The 16954-nt window shown below is 42.3% G+C and overlaps 3 protein-coding genes across 5 annotated transcripts in view; 2 read left to right on the top strand and 1 right to left on the bottom strand.

The window, feature by feature from the left end:
• The first annotated feature begins 44 nt into the window (after positions 1 to 44).
• Positions 45 to 6744, top strand: baiap2l2b (BAR/IMD domain containing adaptor protein 2 like 2b). 3 transcript variants are annotated; one of them, XM_019861996.1, is made up of 15 exons: positions 45 to 62; positions 1126 to 1172; positions 1272 to 1347; positions 1521 to 1607; positions 2560 to 2621; positions 2751 to 2822; positions 2888 to 2977; positions 3073 to 3204; positions 3440 to 3541; positions 3623 to 3725; positions 3993 to 4200; positions 4272 to 4322; positions 4402 to 4711; positions 4791 to 4834; positions 6161 to 6744. In XM_019861996.1, the coding sequence occupies exons 3-15, from the start codon at positions 1278 to 1280 to the stop codon at positions 6234 to 6236; spliced, it is 1407 nt and encodes a 468-aa protein (XP_019717555.1). In that variant the 5' UTR covers positions 45 to 62; positions 1126 to 1172; positions 1272 to 1277; the 3' UTR covers positions 6237 to 6744. The 3 variants fall into 3 exon arrangements, with proteins under 3 accessions (XP_019717555.1, XP_019717554.1, XP_019717553.1); XM_019861995.1 differs by lacking the exon at positions 45 to 62 and adding an exon at positions 169 to 985 and having other exon boundaries at positions 1075 to 1172; XM_019861994.1 differs by lacking the exon at positions 45 to 62 and having other exon boundaries at positions 169 to 1172.
• A 72-nt stretch (positions 6745 to 6816) lies between these two features.
• The window catches only part of pvalb7 (parvalbumin 7), a 15775-nt gene continuing 5637 nt past the window's right edge, over positions 6817 to 16954 (bottom strand). Inside the window, exons 2-5 of the mRNA XM_019861998.1 lie at positions 8374 to 8442; positions 7837 to 7966; positions 7654 to 7763; positions 6817 to 7114 (exon numbers count right to left, since the gene is read on the bottom strand). Coding sequence (XP_019717557.1) covers positions 7089 to 7114; positions 7654 to 7763; positions 7837 to 7966; positions 8374 to 8442 — 335 coding nt within the window. The 3' untranslated portion in view covers positions 6817 to 7088. The remainder of the gene's footprint in view (positions 7115 to 7653; positions 7764 to 7836; positions 7967 to 8373; positions 8443 to 16954) is intronic.
• The window catches only part of ncf4 (neutrophil cytosolic factor 4), a 16981-nt gene continuing 11369 nt past the window's right edge, over positions 11343 to 16954 (top strand). The window contains exons 1-5 of the mRNA XM_019861997.1: positions 11343 to 11524; positions 12194 to 12278; positions 12369 to 12528; positions 15882 to 15952; positions 16269 to 16396. Coding sequence (XP_019717556.1) covers positions 11490 to 11524; positions 12194 to 12278; positions 12369 to 12528; positions 15882 to 15952; positions 16269 to 16396 — 479 coding nt within the window. The 5' untranslated portion in view covers positions 11343 to 11489. The remainder of the gene's footprint in view (positions 11525 to 12193; positions 12279 to 12368; positions 12529 to 15881; positions 15953 to 16268; positions 16397 to 16954) is intronic.

Here is a 16954-nt window from a genome sequence, read left to right as displayed (position 1 = left end):
CGCTGCTGACAGAGCCTCATCTTTCTGCCCTCGATCGGCGCTTGAAAGCCGTGCTGGATGCTGTAAGTCGTTGCATGGAGAAGCGGAGTGAGGGCGGGGGTGCTGAGGTCATATACGACGACATCGGCCACCTGAAGGACATGTAGACTCCCGCTGTGTCCAGCCAACAATTCTTCAAAAAAGGCTTCAAGCTGTTTATTGCCTCTCCCAGTCAAGGTTAATTGTCATACTAAACAGATGTGTCTTTAAAACCAACCACATGACTTTCTTTGCCTTCGGAAAGTCCCCTAGCTTCCTGCTAACACAATGCAAAAACGCCATAGCTGGGCTAACGAAACACCAATGTTGCTCTGTTCTTATAACCTGCAAGCAGCAGATATTTGAACACAAGTAGCACAGCCCACACATGTAAACTTATAATATAAAAACTCACACGGGCATTTATTCGTTGTCCTCTCTGAAAAGCAGTAATATTGTGAAACTTCATTGAAACTCCAAATGCTTGCTCCACCCCCTCTACTGCAAGGCAAATGCCGAGTAATGTACAGTAAACATTCACTGGAGTGTTCAGTTTTACCGGTACATATTCTTCAAAAGGTTGAAAAGTTGAAGTTAAGGCTCTTAGTTGCTTTTTTAACCATTGTTACCACCATTTTTATGTATGGGTATAATAAAGCCAGTAGTTTTTAATCACAAAATCTAATGAGTCTGCGTCACAGCTCGTTGGCCAGCTGGCTCTCCTCTGCCTCCTTTCCTTTCAGGCTTGCTAATCAATAATTCACCTGGCAGCTCATATCGATGGCACTTGCTCCCTTTTCTCATGCCCTCGACCGCTTGCCCGCTCTAATCCACAGGCTGAGATGAATTTTCATCGCAAGGGGATCTGGTGAAAGACAAAAGGATTTTTTTTTTTTACGTTTTGAGTGTGTCAGACATTCGGAGGAGAGTAGAATTGAAGAAAAGAAGGGGACTTGTAGTGCTTCAGGTTGCTTACACACCCCATCGAAGTGCGCAAGTTTGAATGGGCGTACAGACTCCTCAAACTTGCTCTGTCCCCATTGTCCTCTCTTAAAGCTATTACATATTTGAATTTCATATTCGCTCTCCCGTCGGGCACCATGTCAGGAACCAGCAGTGACCAGCTGCACAGATCAACCTTATCTGTCTATTCTGTGAGTACCAACTTTTGTTTTCTGTCTCTCAACACATTTTGGTTGTGCGAATTAAGAGCAGAACTTACAGACGGTCATGTGGGTTTTTGTTAACTGTAGAACCTGATGGAACATTTCAACCCCGGCCTTCAGAAGCTCGTCGCGTTGGGTAACAGCTATGTCAAAGCTTTCCAGGGTAGGTGTGAACAGAGAAGAGCAAAAGGGATGAAAATTGAGTATAGATTGTGCAATGGTGGAGTAGTGGTTAACACACCAGCACACGTATTATACATTTTAATTTTGTCGTAACAATCTCAGAGTTTCCAACATGGTGTAACTGTTTCATATGTTTTCTGTGTGTTTTTACAGCATTAGGTGTTTGTAGTGAGGCCTACTTCAGCGCTGTAGCCAAAATGGGCGACCAGGCGATTCACACGCTATCTTCCCGCTCCCTTGGTAAGTTATGATGATAGAGGGGGGAAAAAAAAAAAAAACATCCTGTCATGACTGTACACTTGTGTAAGCGCATGAGTGGCTTCCATTATTTTCCACTCGCGTCACTTTCACGATGACCACCGGGACCTGTCGTCGTACTATTCAGTCCCACGTGGCTGGTGCTGTTGATGAGAGCGCACGTGCCTCTGTTACTTTAGATAACTTGAGAAGGTCAGCGCACTGCAGCTTGATGAGTGGCCCTATTGAGTGACGCACGCTAAATTATTGAGAGAGCTTTTTTTTTTTCTTTTTTTTTTTTTTTTAAAGACACGCTCACTCAGTCAGCCCCAATCTACCTTCCTGTGTCCACACCAGCAGCACATTGCTTTTGGAAGGTTTAATTTACCATTTGGTTGGAAGCCATTTTTATTTATTTATTTATTTCGTGATTTTTTTTTTTTTTTTTTTGTGACTTTTCAGATTTCTTTTTCCCCCCAAAAGCATGTCACACATTATTCTGCAGGTCACTTATCAGTTCAGACAGTTTATATGTTTTACGCTTGTTTGACGTAATTATTCTTATTTTTTTAAAGTGAACAGTGATCCATTATTTAGCATGTCTCCCTGTGTACTTATTGTGCTTCTCCCCCAAGTCAGCTCGGATATTGCTGGCATCGGTTCGAAACCTCACAAGCAAATTTTGGAAAATTCCATATTTTTCCAAAGTGTATACTGATAAATTATTGACAAATCTGAAGTGTTGAAAAGGACTTGCTCTCTTTGATGATGCAATGTTAATAGTTGAACAAACGTGCATTTTTGAGGTCTCCTGCAAAATGACTATTTTGGAGGTGCTAGGTTTTTCACTCGCCGCCAGTGATATGCTCCAGCTCACCCGTGAAGGCAAGCCCAGTGGAAAATGGATGATCCGATGTCACAATATTAACTGCACTTACCAGTTGTCCTATTCCAGGGGATGTCCTGATCCAGATATCTGAGACACAACGGAGACTCACTGCTGAGATGGAAGGAGTGGTCAGTACACATAATAACATTCTTAAATCCACACTTGCATCCTAATGACATGTACATATCGATGAAAAAGCCACTCAATCTGACGATGGAAATGATGGACTACTGATTCTATCGTTCTGCCTGCTGCAGTTCCGATGGTTCCAGGTGGAGGTGTTACAAGCCATGGAGAAGAATGTCAAGTTGGATGAAGAGTACATCGACGTGAGACTTTGTGTAGCGCAGGAAATGCCTTTTGCTGATGGTCACATTGTGTTTTGCGTTTGCAGGGGAGCCGGCGAGTGTATGAACTGGAAGTGAGGAACCAGGCGGAGGCTTTGGAGAAACAGCTAAGACGGGGAGCCTTCAGGGACTCTCTGGTCACATCTCGAGACATTATTTTTGGGGCACTGTGTTTTGTGCATGAAGTGAACACTGAGCAGAAACACAAGTTGTGTATGCACTTTGTTACTAGGAGAGCAGCGATTACATGCAGTACTTGAAGCAGAGCCAGCAGGAGATCCTGAAGGAGGAGGAGAGGCGATATCGTTTCCTGGCAGAGAAACACTGCGGTTTGACCCAGTCCCTTCTCTTTCTGGTCAACAAGGTATAAGCGCACATACATAGACACACAAGATGCAACTTTCGAGTAAGCAGAAGTTGTAGTGTTCTTACAAACGATGCAGAAACGAATCTCATGCACCTCAAGAAACTATTTGTCAAAGTCACAAACAAGCAAGGGCATGGCATTAAGAAGCCAACAGCTGCAGGCCCTTTTCTGCTTATTGCTGTTAGATCAGGCCAGAATTAATGAGGCGATCACCTTTCTCATATGAATTCAGACAGGCGTGGCTCTCCAGTATAAAGCAGAAGGATGGAAGGAGAAAATCAATGAGACCAGATCCGGGTCTCGGACTCCCACGAATTTGGACCAAGAGGCACAGGTATTATTGTCACTCGCTAGGGTGCACTTGTTCAAAGTAAAACGACTAAACTGCGTGGTCTCCCCTTCTGCTTCTCTGCAGCTGCGAGGCTCCGTGAGCTCCCTGCTGCAGACGGTAGCCAGAGATGACGACATGTCCTGGGCCAGGCGCGAGCAACAGGCGCTGGGCAAGGTGCCCTCGCGAGGTAGGCAACCAACTCTTTTTTTTTTGGAGCCAATGACACAAAACTTTTTTACCCTAAGTCTTTTTTTAGGTGGTGTTTGATGTAAAAAAATTTGAGAGTACAGTCCTGTTATTTCTATTGTTGCCAACAAAGTGTGTTGCTACCCCCTGCTGGTTGAAAGTGTTTCACGTGGAGGCCTCATATAATTACAAGTGTAAGCTGGTGTACCTGGTACTGTCATGGGAACAACTTTTGTGTAATAATCTCTGTCCTCTCTCCAAAACTCAGCACCATCACCCCTGCCCAGCCGCTCGCGCTCCAGCTCGGTGGGAGAATCTCTGGGTCTGGGAGGAGGGCGTCCCATGAAGGCCCTGGTGTCTCACCCCGCCTCATCCAACCCCAAGCTGCTTCCTTTCAACCGGGGGGAGACGGTCACCCTGCTGGTCCAGGAACCGCGCAACGGCTGGTTATATGGTCGCACCGACAACAGCTTAAGGTGCGTTTTCCTGGCTGGGAATGTGAGAGTTTTGAAGGAATTGTCTCATTCAATGGTTTGACGTTCTCCAGACAAGGCTGGTTTCCTGCTGCTTATGTGGGCCCCATAGATGATTTCGACAGGTGACATCATTTGAACACTTTTTTTTTTTTTGCTCACTTTCTGCAGTGCACGTCATGTGATATTCTTCTAACTTCTCAGTGCCGGTTCTCTCCGGAGTAGCAGTATGAACAACCTACTGGACCCCGGCGATACCCAAACTGACCAATCAGAGAGCAGGAGCTACGGCGATGTCCCACCGCCGGCAACGCCCAACCGTAGAGCGTCTGTAGACTTCCGGCCCGTTTCTCCTCTCCTCGAGAAGAAGGCGGAACAGGTGGTGGAGATGAAACCTATTCATACAAAGACCATACCTGAGGTACCGCCTCCTCCACCTCCACCTCCTCCTCTTCAGAATCTCCGACGGGGCTCTGTGGATTTGCGACCGCTTTCTCCTGCCCCTGACGCACAGGTACTAGAGGATATTGACATTATCAATGCTGAATATCATCTCCCCCCCCAAAAAAAAAGTGATTGAATCCTTTTTCTAGACTTTATCACCCAACGGCCCACCTGAGAACCCTCTATTTCCGAGGTAATTCAGTTGACAGTGCATTGTTTCATTTGACTCCCACTCGCGTTTTTGAGCCACGTACCGGTTTCACGTAATGACATATTTTGACGGGTTTCAAATTGACAGATGATGTTTAGTGTCGTTGTTGTTATGCTGGCTTTGAGTTACAAGGCTTCACATGCTGCCGTTCTCGCTTTCGCCGAATTTGTCAAAACTGCGATCCTTGAATCTCAAATGGAATCTTCAAAGCTCTATTTATGAGTTGGCCTCTGTACTCTGCTGATGGGTAGCCATGTTTGTACACACTACACGAAGCAACAACACTTTTCAAACGTATCAATCGCATACTACCTTGAAAATGCTGAGTTTCAAATGGAAAACAGGCTTGTCAAGTTGAGTTTCATTCTGTATACACTAATCTTTAGCCAAGTAAGTCCCAAGTCCCGGCAATGGTTAGTTTGGTAACTGAAGTCTTGAGCCCCCCAACTCTGGAGAGACCCCACAAGATGAGGAAAAACAGCAGCGCTACTCAGTGTTGACCACACAAAATAAGGATTTGTGATTGCAAATATTGTCAATTTTCTGCCTGTTTTCTGATCTGAAATGCAAAATCACTTAACACACCCCACACCACAGGATAATCGATCAAGGACAGTCCGGATCAATTGGCTCCTATTGACTTGACTTGACTTATTGGTGGTATGTGTGAACCCTGCTTTTGAAACACACTTGATGTCAGAAGTCTTGGGACACACATCTTAAATCAATTAAAACTCATTCAGTCCCAGCCAATTCTGGACCAAGTTTGAAAAGACGTTTAAAAACGTCTTTGGGAGTGAATGAGTTAAATTATTGATCAGAGCTCCTGGTCCTCTTAGGTCTTACTGATTCTTAAACCTTCAACAAGTCATGAAGTCATTTTGGATAGTTGGCTGCATCCAATTTCATTGGAGCAGATTGGGGGAGGCTCTTATGGTTCGCAAAGCGAGGTCCGATCTTTGCATCCTTTTGGTGTATTGGCCTGGCGTCCTAATTATCGCGTATGTCAGATTGAACAGAGGATGTGCATGCTCCCATATGGAATCTGAAAAAAGCAACTACTTTTTAGTCGAATTTTCTAGAATCGCAATATTTAAGAGCGTGGTCACATACTTGAGGTGCATTCTGAAGCTAAATGGACTTCTGGAGCTAGCCAGTCAACTATGTGCACGGTGTTATGTTTCCACCCAGGCGTGTGTGTGTGTGTGTGTGTGTGTGTGTGTGTGTGTGTGTGTGTGCGCGCTCGCATGGACAACAGTAAATGCTGCCAGGGATTGTGTGACATTTTCCATCATCCTCTCATTTCAGAGGCACAAACCCTTTTGCCACCGTGAAGCTTCGCCCCACCAAGACGGATGACCGATCCGCCCCTCGCATCCATTGATTGCACCAGGCCAGACTCCGGTTTGTACATGAAGCGGCAGTGATGAGACAAAACTGTGACAGGTTTAGTTGAATATTTACGCCAGCGTTTTTTTTTTTTTTTCATTTCATTTCATTTAGTACGCACCTGAATTGAAAGCATCCGCATGAAACACATTTTGTTTAGTTCTTAAAACTCCACTTGTCTCAAATACTTTCTTAATGTGTTTTCTATTTTGTAAACATACAGTATGCTGCGCACATTCATTTTCTATTCTGTAAGTCCTAAAATGTGATTAATTGAATTATGATTTGGAGTCTTTGACCCTTCACACCTTGGACAATGTTAATACCCATTCGTTATTTCAATGGTGATCGTATATTTTAATATTTAACGTGCTTGTTTTGAAAGTAACAAAAGAAATATCACTTACTCAATCACGCTTTTATTATCATTTCTTAATGTCTTCTCTCATTTCTTGGTTGTGTTTATTGTGTCATTTCGAGGTGGATTCGAGGGGGTGTGTAAGTGAAGAGGAGAAGGATGAAGGTGCACTGGCATGTGACCAAACCATGAAAATATGAAAAATAATCATTTGGAATACAACAGCACTAGCACCAAGCTATCTTTATGAGCTCATCAAGAATGATTGTTACCCGATACAGAAGTACATTTGATACCGAACAAAAAAAACATGAAACCCAAATCTGGTAACACCTCCTGTAGGATGCTGCCTGGTGTCGTGGGTGAGCGGTCAGGCCAGTCCCACTCCATGCGTAGGTTCCCCCCGGGGATGTGAGAGAAGTTTGATGGTGGCAGGTACAAACTATGAATTCAGGGAGGTGGAGAAATAGGAGGACGTCCCGCTGTCTCCTACTCATGCACCATCGCTTCAAACTCTGGTGAGGAAGAAAATGAATGAGACACAATTCGGGAACATGCACAGTATACCGCTATTGGGAAAAATCCAGTGGAATCTCCAAAGTGGAACACAACGGAGGCACTAAGAACGAAAGTGGCCGAGCTCTATTTTTGTCATTTTACAGGTGAACTGTCTTCGGGCAGTAGGCGGGGGACACCCTGAACTAGTTGCCAGCCAATCGCAGGGCACACACAGACAAACGACCATCCACGCTCACACCTAGGGACAATTTTTTTTTTTTTAAATAGTCAATAATCTAATTTACTTATTTCATGTTTACATAGAAAAGATGAAAAAGAATATGAATATTACATTTTTTTTAATACATTAATTACGTTTTAGTTTCTTGGTTGACGTTTTGTTTGAGCTGGATTTTCATTTTTTTCCGACTTAACATGGCATGGTGTCTCTTCTGAAGACTTAGTTTTGCTTCATGTGATTAACTTGCACGCCTCTTTTCCTATATGTTCTCGTCGTGACAGTAAAGGTTGTCATAAAAAGCTTCCCTTCTCTCACCGTCAATGCCGATCTTGCCGTCCCCGTCTTTGTCTGCGGCTTTGAGGAACACTCTTGTTTCATCGTCTGTCAAGTCCCTGCCGTCCTCTGAGAAGCCCTTCAGAACAAACCTGCAAAAGAGAAAATATTTCTCCGCAGCTTATATAAAAACACTTGGCAGGTATTTTCTCATGTTTGCCTCACTTGAGTTCCTCCTCTTCGATGAAGCCACTTCCGTCCACATCCAGAACCCGGAAGACCTGTTTGACGCTCTCGGCCGACATTGCCGTCATTCCCACCAAGTCGAAGAACTTTTTCGGGTCGAACGTCTCTGCTACTCCGCAAAACAAACAAGTCGGCCAAAGAGTCCATTAATATGCATCCAGTGGTCTTTCGGTACTAAGCGAGCTACCCACATACCAATAATTGTCCAGAATTTGAGCATCTTTGCTCTCTGCTGAGCAAAATCCGTTCAGGCCACTTGATTAAATCAATTAGGGTAAATTCAACAACAACAAAAACTTGTTTCATTTGTACATCATTAAACCAACCTTAAATATTCATCAAAGTCAACCCAAGTAAACATAAAATGCAGTTTCTAAGCAACTACGTTAATAAAGATAAAAGGTATGAGCTTAAACCCAATTGCGATGTTGTTATATGGCCTTAACATTTCAAGCTTGAAAACCCCCTTTGATGTGATAAATATGTCTATTTTTTTTCACAGTACTGCACACCAACCTGCAAAGGCATCAAGCGCTTTCTTGATCTCCTCCGCTTTCAACAGGTCCGTCATCACCATCCTGTCAGCTGGAGGAATGAACACGCAGAGGAAACGCATCAGGTTCACAGTGACTTGTGAGGACGGGACACGTTGCCATGGTAACATACAGCCCTAGATGCGAGATTCACTCAAGCACATTTTGATTTGTTGGTAGTTTCCTTAGTCAGTCCAGTGCCTAACCGATATCCATTAAACTTTGTAGCGTTCTGCACCATTCAACTTAAAAATTCTAAAAGTGACATTCGAAATACCTCAAGCCGGAGCCGTCCCACTTTCCCCTCTTTGGGCAGTTAGTTGCATAGTTTTGAAATGAACCTTTTCAGGGATAGTTACTACAGTGGACAGCTTACCATGTTATCAGGTTACGGGGTGTATGAAAGGGTTTCATATATATCCCATTGACGGTTATGTTTGATTATTTCATCAAAAGTTTGGAAATCATTTTGATCATGTAATTTGTTGACATTCCTATTGAACAAAATAGGTTGTTGAAAATTATACATTTTTTACAATGTCTCCAGACTTTAAAGAACAGCCATAAAAATCTAATTCCAAAAATGAATACTCAATTATTAACATACATTTTCATTGCACTCTTTTCAATAAACGACTATATACACAGTATCACAAAGTAACCCAATAGGCAAATCGAATTTTTTCAGATGTCGATTTTGCTATTCCAGCCGCAACAAGCCAAGCATTTACTGTAATTGGCTCATTAGCAGCCGAAGCTAACTACAGTCAGTAGCTTGAGTGGGAGACTGTTTGCCAAATATGCACGCGCACTAACCACGGTATATTTAGCATGCACACTAAGGCTTTTGCGTGTGAGGGCGGCCGTGGGCGCGTTTTTAAAAAGGAATCCACCAAGTTGTTGGCTGTTTGGCCTGTTACGCAGCCAGCCTCTTGTTATGTAATGACACAGTAAATTGTCAATTTCACATCTATATTGTAATCTGCAATGAAAAGTGATAAACTATTATAAACAACAGGTACTGATACACATGCTCAGTTCATCACAGATAATAAGTTCCAGGCCCACCCGCAAAATGTGAATATAGAGACCATATTAAAAATCTCCAGCACATTTATACATCCGTCCATCCAATTTCCAATCCACTTATCCTCACGAGGGTCTTGGGCGTGCTGGAGCCTATCCCAACCGTCCACCTTGAATTGTTTGCCAATATATTTTAAATAACATTTAAACTTATTTAAGACTGACTTTTCAAACACATTGTAAATAGTGGCAGCGACTGTGGCTCTCCTTCACCCCTTTTGAGGAAGTAAGAAGGCATATTCGAAAAAACACGTTAAAAACGATCGCCTAAAATTCATCCTTGGACCGGGGGCATGAATGATGAAATGCGATGTCGCAACTTAAACACATTATTACATTTTGGGGCGGGGGGAGTATATTTGGGGGATTTTTTTTTCCCACTCTTGAAACTGGGAGGTTGAAAGTAACCCAAAAGTGCTGGGTCAAAAAGGAAAGCCCAATTCCAACCTTCAACCCAAACTGCTCGGTCAAAATAATTAACCCAACCCTGGCTAAAAGCAACCCAACCTGCTCAAAATCCACAGCGAACCCACAGCGAGGGTGAAAACAACTCAGCGTTTCTTCGTGTGTTCACTTGCACATGCAAGCTTCAGTGCTCCCTCCCGGCCTTGACAGTGAATAGACGCTTGAAAACTCATTGCCCGTTATTCACAGCGAGCGGCGTCTGCCAGCCACAAGAAACTCAGCTTTTTTTTTTTTTTTTTTAATGTGTTGTGTATTTGTGTGTGCTTTGGCACATCTTTTCACTGCGGTGTCACACAATGCAGCCAAACACTTCTCTTGGGTTGTTTGTCCTTCACTTTGCATCACACTTCACGTTTGATTCCACTGCAATGAATTGACTTGTCAGCCATGACAAAGAAGTCTTTCTTGCACATTTCAGGTGGGGCACGAACATCACGATTTTCTGGATTTTATACTAAAATAATCCTTCCCCCATGTCAGTTTGTGCTACAATGTTATTTACCCGCGAGTGTGTTAGCTAATACTATTGCGGAGCCTCATTGATGGTGGTGTGTTGATGGTGAATAATATAGTACTGAATACAATTGTTTATGTAATATAAGTTTGATTGTGTACATGCGAGATGCATGGTGTTGATGGTTTATGATGCCCTCCGTTTGATGTGCTTTGTCACCATCTGTCATTTATACGTGATTTCTAACCATTTCACGTCTGCGTCTTCAGGGTTTTTTTTTTCTTCAGTATTCACAGCAGCGCTCGGTCACTATGAACGCATAACTAACGGACAACTAAATATATATTTTTTTCCTACTGATCACCACTGGTACATTTCAAGTGCACAACACTTGAATCGAATGCTTTCATTCATAAAAACATTTGATTTCAAATAAATACTGTATACTGTGAAGGAATTACATCTGTGCTTTGTTTTTGATGAACGCTTGGGCCTGCTACACTACTGTATTTTAATGTTGGTGAGTATGGTATGGTGGTACTTGGAGAGTTCAGTACTTTTGAGGTGGTGTAAACATTTTGGGAACCATTGACCGTTGCTATCCTGTATTTTCAAACTTTTTGGGGATAAATTAGCCTGCATTTGTCTTTATAATTGTAAAATAAAATATATAGTAAACAACAAATTAAGAAAAAAAATACTAAATGGTGTTGGAATGATGATATTAAGTACAGGTACTTCAACGACATGTAAGCATATCTCCATCAAATGAAATCAAACGATATATTGTTTTTGTTTTTATACTTCCAAACAGCAATTTCGCATATAAAAAGTTCTCTAACATAACAGATCAATTGTTATTAGTTGTACTGTATTTGTGTACTGAAAGTTCCCTTTTTTGGTTTATTTGAAAAGACGAGCACCGCATCAGACTTCCTGGTTGCTAGCCTCTCTCTGGTCCGCCCTTGGTCTTGTGTGCGGAACATCATCAGAGGGAACTCTCACTTCCTGATGCTTCTTTCTTTCTACTGCGGAGTCATTCACATTTTTGAAACCATTTTGCTTGCTCTCTCTGCCGTTTGCCACCTTTGGCCATGTCGCTACCGCCGCAGCAGCTACGCTACAAAAGGTGAGTTTACAAATGTTTCTTTCACTGACGGAGGTCCGGTGTGGGGCCACATTGACTCCGTGCGTGTCAGTGTTTTTTGTTTTTTTCACGTCGAAAGGAGAAACCACACCTTATTAAAATGTACATACTGTAGTTATACACGAATAATATTACAAATTTATGAATTGAGTTTAGTATATTTTAGAACGGTGAAACCATAGCAATCTAGAGTTCGCTATACAAAATAGAAGTTTATCATTATTAAAATAGTGAAGGTACTAAAAAATGGGACAATCCAGGTCATGTCTCGAGTAATACGTTAATATTTACACATGTTTTTGGCCGTTATATCTATTTCGAGTTTTTATTACTGTTATTTCTTCTGTTTTCTCACTTCTTGAACTTGTTTGGATCGTCTTAGCTGTTAGAAACATGCTTATTGTTACAATGTATTGCCACTTGCCAATTGTACGGTATAGAGTTTTCATTGAATTTGATTATTTCTTATATGACTATTTCATTGAACTCAATTAACCCTTGAGGATACAAATTACTAAAATGACAAAAAAATTTAAAAAATCAATTGTACACTTTGTGTTTCTCATATTTGCCAAATTATCGGTACATGGTATATGGAAATGTAAACTGTACTTTGACTGATCGTAACATGAAGCATTTCCTGTTACCTAGTGACTTTGACCAGCTGCCTAATAACGTCCCCATCAGCGCCACCATTGCGGATATCGAGGAAAAAAAAGGCTTCATCGACTATTTTGTAAGTTTGAAAACACAAAACAAAACGATACGGTTGTTAACATTTTACAGCGACTTTGAAAATGTCTTTTTCTTCCATCCACTATGGCAGAGGTTTGTTGTTGAGGTGAAAACCAAAGGATGGAGCAAGTATTTCATCTACAGGCGCTACCGTGAATTTTTCAGCCTTCACCAGATCCTGGAGTCCAGATACGCTCCAGAGGACCCAGACAGACCTGGTCCCAACACCTGCGTGCTGCCCACACTTCCAGGTATCTATTTAAAAATACCATCTCGGTCATGGCCATAGCTAGCTTCAGATGATTTATTCATTCCGGCATCCAGAAAGTTGAGTTGTTTGTTTCTGTGCCTGCTGTGTGCCCTCAGTCATGGTCATAGCTGGCTATATATGACTTATTAATTCCGGCATCCAGAAAGTTTTTTTTTTTGTTTCTGTGCCTATTGTGTGCAGAAAGTAGCTTAGAAAACAATTTGGCCTTTGATTGCGGGCTGCTGGAGATACGGCGCACCTGTTTGCTCAATCGGTGTTGTGGTTGATTGCGCCACAGGAAGCTTTTTAAACGCTTTGTACCCGGGAGAGAGCAATAACAGCGCTAAGAATGGCGACAAACATGAAAGTGATGGGGTGTTAGACATTTGTATTTCATTAGCAGTCGCAGTGACTCGAGCCAATCGCTGTTGTGTTTTCTTTGCAATAATTGGTTTATGGTTAGCCTATAAGCCGACTGTGTAATGAAGTCTTCAGCAAACTAATTGACAAATCCCCAAAGTTTACAACAGTGCTTCATCATTTTGCAACTACACCAAAAGCTCATCGAGAAATGATTCTGCGAGGAGGGCAATAACTTGCTGTTAAACTAGATTAAGTGCAGTGGAGAAGCTGTAATGAGAATCAGACAAACAACATCTGTATAGCAATAACTCAGATGTAAAAAATAAAATAATGACTTGGGCAATTACCGTATGCTATTAAGCTAACGAAATGCAAGCAAAAACCTTAGCTCCTCTGTTAGGAGTTTCACATGGCAAAGGTAGATTAAAAAGTGTGTATTTACATTTAAAGGAGATATATTGAAAACTGACTAAAAGAACAAAATAAAAGGTTTGTACAAAAAGTTGGGCCTCTCGACTGCCTGCCCACCCAACAACAAGTTAATCTTATTTTACTAAATCTGTTTTCTTTCAACACGAGTTGGTATTGCGGGCACAATTTGGAGGTGTTGCAAGGATTAGCTTCTGATAATCGTGTTCTAGTAATGTTTGGATATGTACGTGGCGTGAGGCATGTTTTGTCTTGCGCCACAACGCTACATTTGCTACAAGTGTAATTTGGTGACTTGATGAAATGTACCATCTATCAGTGTTTGACACGAGTCAACACTGGGCCTGCTACATAGCATAAAAAGATGGCTATGCTAGCTAGTGTTAGCCGTCACAATTTTATTAGCTTGCTATGGTGAGGTCCTGCTGTTGTGTACAAATCACGGCTCCTTTCGCAATGACAGACTATTTTTAACATCGGGTGGGTGTAACATTGCTAAGTAACCCGGTCCAATGAAAAAGCTACTCTTCTTGCTTTTTATTTGAGCTAGAAAATATATATATATATATATATTTTTAAGATCAGTATTTGGAGATACCGTACACCCTTTCCATTGCACAGCAAGCCATTTAGCCAAAACATCTCTATGTTGACCATCTGAGCTAAAAGTCCTATTTCTTCCTTCCCACAAGATTTTTGTCTTTTAATTTTCTTGGTTGGAATTTCATTCAGGCACTATTTGAATAGAACATGACCCATAGTAATCATTTCAGATCAGTATTGACTTTTTGATTTCTACATTCAGGTTGAGATTGCACCTTTTGGGGAAGTCAAAAGTAGCTAAACCTTTAAAAGCACTTTGAATGTATGCTACCCAATCACGATTTATCTTTTGCGTAAAAGGAATACATTACGACTTCAATCAGTCTCCCATCACCGAATGGGAGGACTGAGGGGTAGGGGAGGGAGGGAGCATTCAACTTTCTACAAACTTTAGCATTTGCCATGGAGGAATCCGCAGGATAATATTAGATCTAGCTCATCAAGCTGGAAAGGGAGACCGAAGGAGAGACATGGGATGATAGGATGTCAGGCGGCAGGATGAAAAAAAAAAAAAACGACATATGGTCTTGTCGGGCACTTTGAAACAAGTCATTAAAGAGCAGAATGATTCTCCTTTGGCGAGACATTTTAATGTAATTCAGGATTTTCCAGCCATGTGGCTTTTGTGAAACAAATCACTGCCATTACAAAGATGAAGGTTAGAAAAGACAATTTGATTCGATTCAAACGAACTCGTGTCGCAGAGTGGCTGAGTCATTTACTGCTTTAGTGTGAATGAGAGGAGGAGGAGGAGGGGGAGGAATTGATTGAGTGTGAGCTGAACATTAAGGCCGAGGGTCATTAGGAGTGGGCTAAATGGGATTTAATAACAGCATTAAATGGCCTTGGGAGTGATTTAGTCGGCGCCGCCTTATCCTTCCTGGACCGAGAAGGGTTGTGTCATCTTTAGATTTTTGTCTTTGTTTTCATCTGTGCCTCATTTTAGAAACCGGTGAGTACATACTGGATATATATTTTAATGTTGGTCACGACCGCTAAGTATTTTTTTTAGTGGTACTTCGAGTAAAAAATTGGAGAACTACAGTACTGATAAGGGAGTTTCAATGGCATGCACGACTTGTCTGCAACCAGCAGAGGTGCTGTTGATTCACTCTCAAATCGGATTACAGGGTGACTGCCAACTTTCAAAGACAGACTGAGTTCGAATGAAATTGAACATAACATGAATTTTCAAAGGGCAGAAATAATTTCACATCAAGCAGCAGTTTGGATAATCGTGAAAAAAAGTGCATTCTTCAAGCTGTTTTATCACCATTCCCGATTTAACTTTGCTGTCAAATTAGTCATGAAATAAAGAATTACATGTTTTATATTTAACCAAACTACATAACTGAAATGTCCACAAAAAAAAAAAAAAAAGGCAAAATGCCACAGACAGGCAAAGGAAACTAGCATCGACTTTGAACTGTTATAACCCTTAATGCACAGGTATCAAACTCAAGGCCCGGGGGCCAGATCCGGCCTGCCACGTCATTTTATATGGCCCGCGGAAGCAAATCAAGCATGTCAACTTGCATGATGCTTGCTAAAATCTAAAAAATTCTCATCTGTAATAAATAAGAGACATATTGGAAGCATTTTCTTGGAACCAAACCCCTCATTACATTAACAAACAATAGTTGAATAAACCGTTATTATTGACTTTTTAAATTTGGTTTCAGTCATAACGGCCCACCAAGGGAAACGATAAATAAAATGTGGCCCACGACAAAAATGAGTTTGACACCCCTGCCTTAATGCAATGGATATTGGAACACAGACGATGCAGTAACACACGTAGACAAGTAATTTTACATTACCCACAGAGGTATACTTTAAAAAAAAAAAAAAAAAAAGGTTAATATTACTGCAGCTTACTGACCAGTATTGACGATCTGTTTAAACTGTTTAATTCTTTGCATTCTATCTTTCATGATGTTTTCATTTCTCTGTCTCCAGGGAAAGTGTTCATCGGCAACAAGCGGGAGATCGCGGAGAGCCGAATCCCCGAGCTGAACACATACATGAAGGTAATCGCGGCGCTCGAGTCAGAGCAAAGTCTTGTTGCGCTCGCTCCAACTTGTGCGCCTTCACCTATAAGTGGGCTGAGTGATGCTGTAGGTGGATGCCGCACTTTTACCGAAGCATCAGTTTGCAGATGAAGCTGCGCACGTAGGCGTCGCCTCTTCTCTCCCTCTCTTTCTCTCTTTCTCTTTTCTCTCTCCTTGTGCCCCGTGCCCACATCACGCCCGACTGACAGCAGTTGTGGGACTTTTGACACGTTGCGTGCAGCCCAAAAAACAACACACCGTTCCCCTCAGATTCCTCCTCTCCTTTCCCCTGCAGAGGCTGTTGGGTCTGCCGACGTGGTTGCTGCTGGATGAGGATCTCAGGATGTTCTTCTACCAGACGGAGCAGGACAGTCAACACCAGCCTCGAGCTCTCAGGCGTCTGCGACCGCCCACCCGCAAAATGTGAGCCCCTCTGTCCATATATCTCATTAAGCACCACCGGTGGAATTGGTCAAACCATTCTCAAGATGACCAGCAAAGTTGCAATTGCGCTCACAAGCCCCTTCAAAACCTGTATGAATCTAATTAGCCGTGGAAGCTGCAGTTTGTTTGGCTTTCCAAGCAATTTCCCCAAAGGAATTCGTGTTCAGTGTCTCCTTGAAATAGAGTCAAACACTCACGGATTCTATTTTCACAGATGAGAGCGTGCAGATATTTCTGTCGTACGCAAATTTATGTGCAGGCTCAAGGCTCACATCGGATTTGTGTCTGGAACAAAATGAGAGCCCTCGTTCTTGACATTAACGAACTCGCTGCCAGGCGCGATTCAGCATTTGTGAAATTGCTCGTTCACAGATTTTTGGGGGATCTGTCCGAATGCACAAAACGCTCAAACCACGTCGTCTTCTCCCACTCACTTGCCGTGCTTGTTTGGCCGCAACCTACGTGTTGTTTTTTTTCTCCTCTATCTTGTTCTGCTTCGCACCTTCCACCTCGCTAGACTCCCACAACCCCCCCCCC

This window comes from Hippocampus comes, unplaced genomic scaffold (genome assembly GCF_001891065.2).
Source record: "Hippocampus comes isolate QL1 unplaced genomic scaffold, H_comes_QL1_v1.1 scaffold7, whole genome shotgun sequence".
Classification (NCBI taxonomy): domain Eukaryota; kingdom Metazoa; phylum Chordata; class Actinopteri; order Syngnathiformes; family Syngnathidae; genus Hippocampus; species Hippocampus comes.
This window is presented reverse-complemented; position numbering and strand designations above follow the sequence as displayed.

Coding starts and splice junctions, on each gene's coding strand:
- baiap2l2b (XM_019861995.1), top strand. CDS start 1,119: ATGTCAGGAACCAGCAGTGACCAGCTGCACAGATCAACCTTATCTGTC. Junction 1,348..1,520: donor CTATGTCAAAGCTTTCCAGG/GTAGGTGTGAAC, acceptor GTGTTTTTACAG/CATTAGGTGTTTGTAGTGAG. Junction 2,978..3,072: donor GAGCCTTCAGGGACTCTCTG/GTCACATCTCGA, acceptor CTTTGTTACTAG/GAGAGCAGCGATTACATGCA.